The 3547-nt window shown below is 33.0% G+C and overlaps 1 protein-coding gene across 1 annotated transcript in view; it reads right to left on the bottom strand.

Annotated features, from left to right (window-relative positions):
* The window catches only part of LOC117169800, a 3233-nt gene extending 2799 nt beyond the window's left edge, over window positions 1–434 (bottom strand). Inside the window, exon 1 of the mRNA XM_033356306.1 lies at window positions 275–434. Coding sequence (XP_033212197.1) covers window positions 275–434 — 160 coding nt within the window. The remainder of the gene's footprint in view (window positions 1–274) is intronic.
* Window positions 435–3547: the final 3113 nt, after the last annotated feature.

Below are 3547 nucleotides of genomic sequence, written 5' to 3'. Positions count from 1 at the left end.
TGTCTCCTTTTTTTGGATTTTTGAAGATCTCGTGTGACCTTCCTAGCCTTATTTTTTAAGGTCACATACGCGTTCTTCTGGTTTTTTTCATTCTTGTGATCCAGGTTTCTTTCCTTTTTTCTTTCCTGGACCAGCTTTTGTTGTTGCTCCTGCTTCTTCCCAACATTGAGTTTGGATCGGTTATCATCATTTTGCCGACTCTCCTCGATCTGCTTAATTCTTATTCTTTTCTCTATTGTCTTCCTTTTTAACAATTTCGCCTCTCAAATTTTACTCTTAATTAAATTGTTTATTGTCTCATCAGCCTCTAACTTAGATTGTTTTAGTTGTTGCTGCTGTTGTTCGTTCTGATATTTTAGTTGCTGTTGTTGTAGTTTTTGTTGGTGTTGAAGTTGTTGTTGTGGCGGATTCTGTTGCTGAATTTCTTGTGTCATCCCATCGTCACTTTCAGATTTACTTTCAGAATTGGAAGTTTTGTACTGTTACTGGCCAAGGCCTTGGGTTTTATAATTCGTGGATCACGTTCCGCTACATCTGCTTCCACCTCATCGTCAATAACATAGACTGTCTGCGTTAATAAATTTGGCAGCTTTTTTCCCCCGTCCTGCTGGCCTTTTCTTTTCTGGCTGTTTTTTGAAGGGCATCTCCTTGTAGCCTTTTTAGAGTGGGACGTATCACCAGGTGCCCGTTTCCTTTTTCTCTCAATCCTCGCGTAGGTTTCGTGGATCGACGAAATTTCATTGTCGATGCATGATTCTGTAAAAAGATTTTTTAAATTATTATTTGGAAATTATAAAAATCAAGAAATTTTCAATTTTAAAAGAGATTTTAACTTTTTTTTAAATAATTATAAAAAAAGCGAAAAAATAAATAGAATTTTAATGTATTACTAACCTACTGTTTCCTTTCCACTTTCTATTTAGATTTCCAATGATTGCCTCATTTTGATTATTGCTGGGAGACTACGGACAAGTCCCTCCTTGTTCTTTGTCTCCACTGCCTCATTTATGAGTTTTTCTAGCGCAGCAGAAGAAGTGCACTTAGCAAGTTATGCCTCCAAACCGGCCATTGAAGCTAGGTGTTCACTTATTGCTTCAAGTGCAATTCTGGCATTGTTTAACGCACTCTCACACATTTTTTTAAATTATGATTTGAATTTGAATCAAAAGCACTTCACTCACTTTTTTATTTAACGCTTTTTAATCTAATTTTGAATTTGGGACACTTTACTCACTTTTTCTCTTAATTAACTTTAAACTTGGGAATTAAGGAATGATTATAAAAACACGTTTGTTAAACGAGGGGACAGTGTTGTATAAGCACAGGCAAGGTCTAGACTGATTTTTGGGAAACTGTGACTTTCTTGCAAGGAAAATGGGTCCATCCTCCCTCCTTTGTCTAGGGTCACATCCCCAACACTCTTGTAAGGACCCTTAAAAAGTCTATTAATAGACGTTCTCACAACTTCATACAAATTTCCAGTATATATATTATATTTTTAAACCAAAACATTTATTTATCATATATAAAAAATATTTCCATTTATTTATTTTTACAAAAATTTTCATAAAATAATTATTACATCATTCAAATGCTTAAACCATTTTTACTTACCTTATATATCACAATTCTGAAGTTTTTGATTAGTTGTTAGTGAGCCAGTCTTAATTAGTATAATTACTTACCGAAATACTTACCCGTTACTGATAATTAGTAAAAAGAAGATAATACTGAAGTGAATTAGAAAGAAATTGTTACTAATCTTTACTCAAAGTGTATTTAAAAATATTTTGCATAGATGATACTGCTTAAAACTTAACTAAACTATGTTGGTTCTCTTTCCCCCATTTCATCTAACTTTTAAAAATACAACTCCCCCTACCCCTTTTTACAGTTGTCCCCCACTTCTGTGTATTTCCCCCACTGCCTAACTAATAACCTATCATAGTTCAAGATACCTATATGAAGCTTGTTCAGACACGTTTTAACCCCACCACCTTATATCCGATCATTTTGATACATAAACTGTACATCTGCCTGTTTACTTATTAGTTCCTCTGCATCTCTGAGCACAATTAGTAAGTACAAGGTCTCAAAATATGATAAAACAGACAGACTCAGACATTGAAGATGTTATCACCTCACAATCTCTTAATAATTCTTCTTCAAGTCATAAAAGAAAAAAAGTTGACATGACAGAATTCGAGCCTTCACGTAGGACTACCAAACATCTTATCTTAACGACACTGTACGCTTTCAATAATTTATGCAGTAAAATTGTGATTATTGGATTGGAACTACAGATCGATGAACGGTTTGAACTAATTGTCAAAATTGTTACTATTCAACTACAGAGAATCACTTTTGTGGTTCCAACATGGACAACATTCCTGCAACAGATCAATATCATCGTCGATTATTTTGAAAAGGAGAAACAACCCTCATCAGATCATACTGAACCCCTTGAGATAAATGAATACAAAGTGATATTTACAACATCTTTTGGAGAAAAGGCCATTCTTTTCGACAGTATACCTGAACCTGTTGCAGAATGTGAAAATAATGAAAATGCTTGTGAAGTGAAGAAAAAAAAGTATATGTATCTTCTGTTGCAATGAAAAAAACCACTTTTATTGGTTTAAAGACTGTTCTTTTGTGTGCAGATGAGTATGTTAGTATGCTAAAAGCCTTGTGTGGCTTCATCGAAAATTTCGTGACTTAAATTGTAACATTATTAACTGATCATTGCATTTCCAAAAAGTTGCCCGAACCACCTGAAGAATATATTTTTAATATCATGAACAGAGAAAAAATAATTATTACAAAGATATTTTTCATGCCCGATTATCGTCCAAATTTAAGGACTATTATCTCGGCATTGTATATTATGAAATTGTTGGCGTTTTATTAACTCACCTGACTTCTCGTGTACGCACGAATGTTCTAAAAAGACTCACATTCAACTAGATGGTTAAAATAAGTGCAAAAATGTAATAGAATAATTCTGGTTTTGAAAATTTTCTTCGTATAATAAATATGTATTTTTTAAAAGTATGTCAACATGTATCTACTCATTATCCTTCCTTTACTAAATATGCAGTAGCCTTAAGATAGTTAGCGATTTATTTTGGAACAAGTATCACTTTGAAGTTAACAAAAAATTGTATATAATCTTTTTTTAGCTTCAGGTGGCAATCAATTTTTGCACCCCTCTATGAAAAGCTTACAGTGGTGAGGGAAGGTCTCACTACCCTGGCGAGAGGCTCGGCGCCATAGTGCGGTGGAGGGGGAAAGGAAAGTGGAGATTGGGATTTTAATATTTCCAGATTTCGATGCTGACGATTCTCATGATTTGAATAGATCGCGCGCCTCTTGATATGCGTATATTTTGAGGTTATGTTATTTCATGTATAAAATATAAATTATATAAATATTAATACTATGATATATATATATATAAATATATACGTATATTAATAATGATTATATTATAATTATGTTATATTATAATAGTCTATTTTTTTTATTTGAAAGTTCATCTCTTTCG

Source organism: Belonocnema kinseyi, chromosome 3 (genome assembly GCF_010883055.1).
Source record: "Belonocnema kinseyi isolate 2016_QV_RU_SX_M_011 chromosome 3, B_treatae_v1, whole genome shotgun sequence".
In the NCBI taxonomy this organism is placed as follows: Eukaryota; Metazoa; Arthropoda; class Insecta; order Hymenoptera; family Cynipidae; genus Belonocnema; species Belonocnema kinseyi.
The sequence above is the reverse complement of the archived record's forward strand: the minus strand, read 5'-3'. Positions and strand labels throughout refer to the sequence as shown.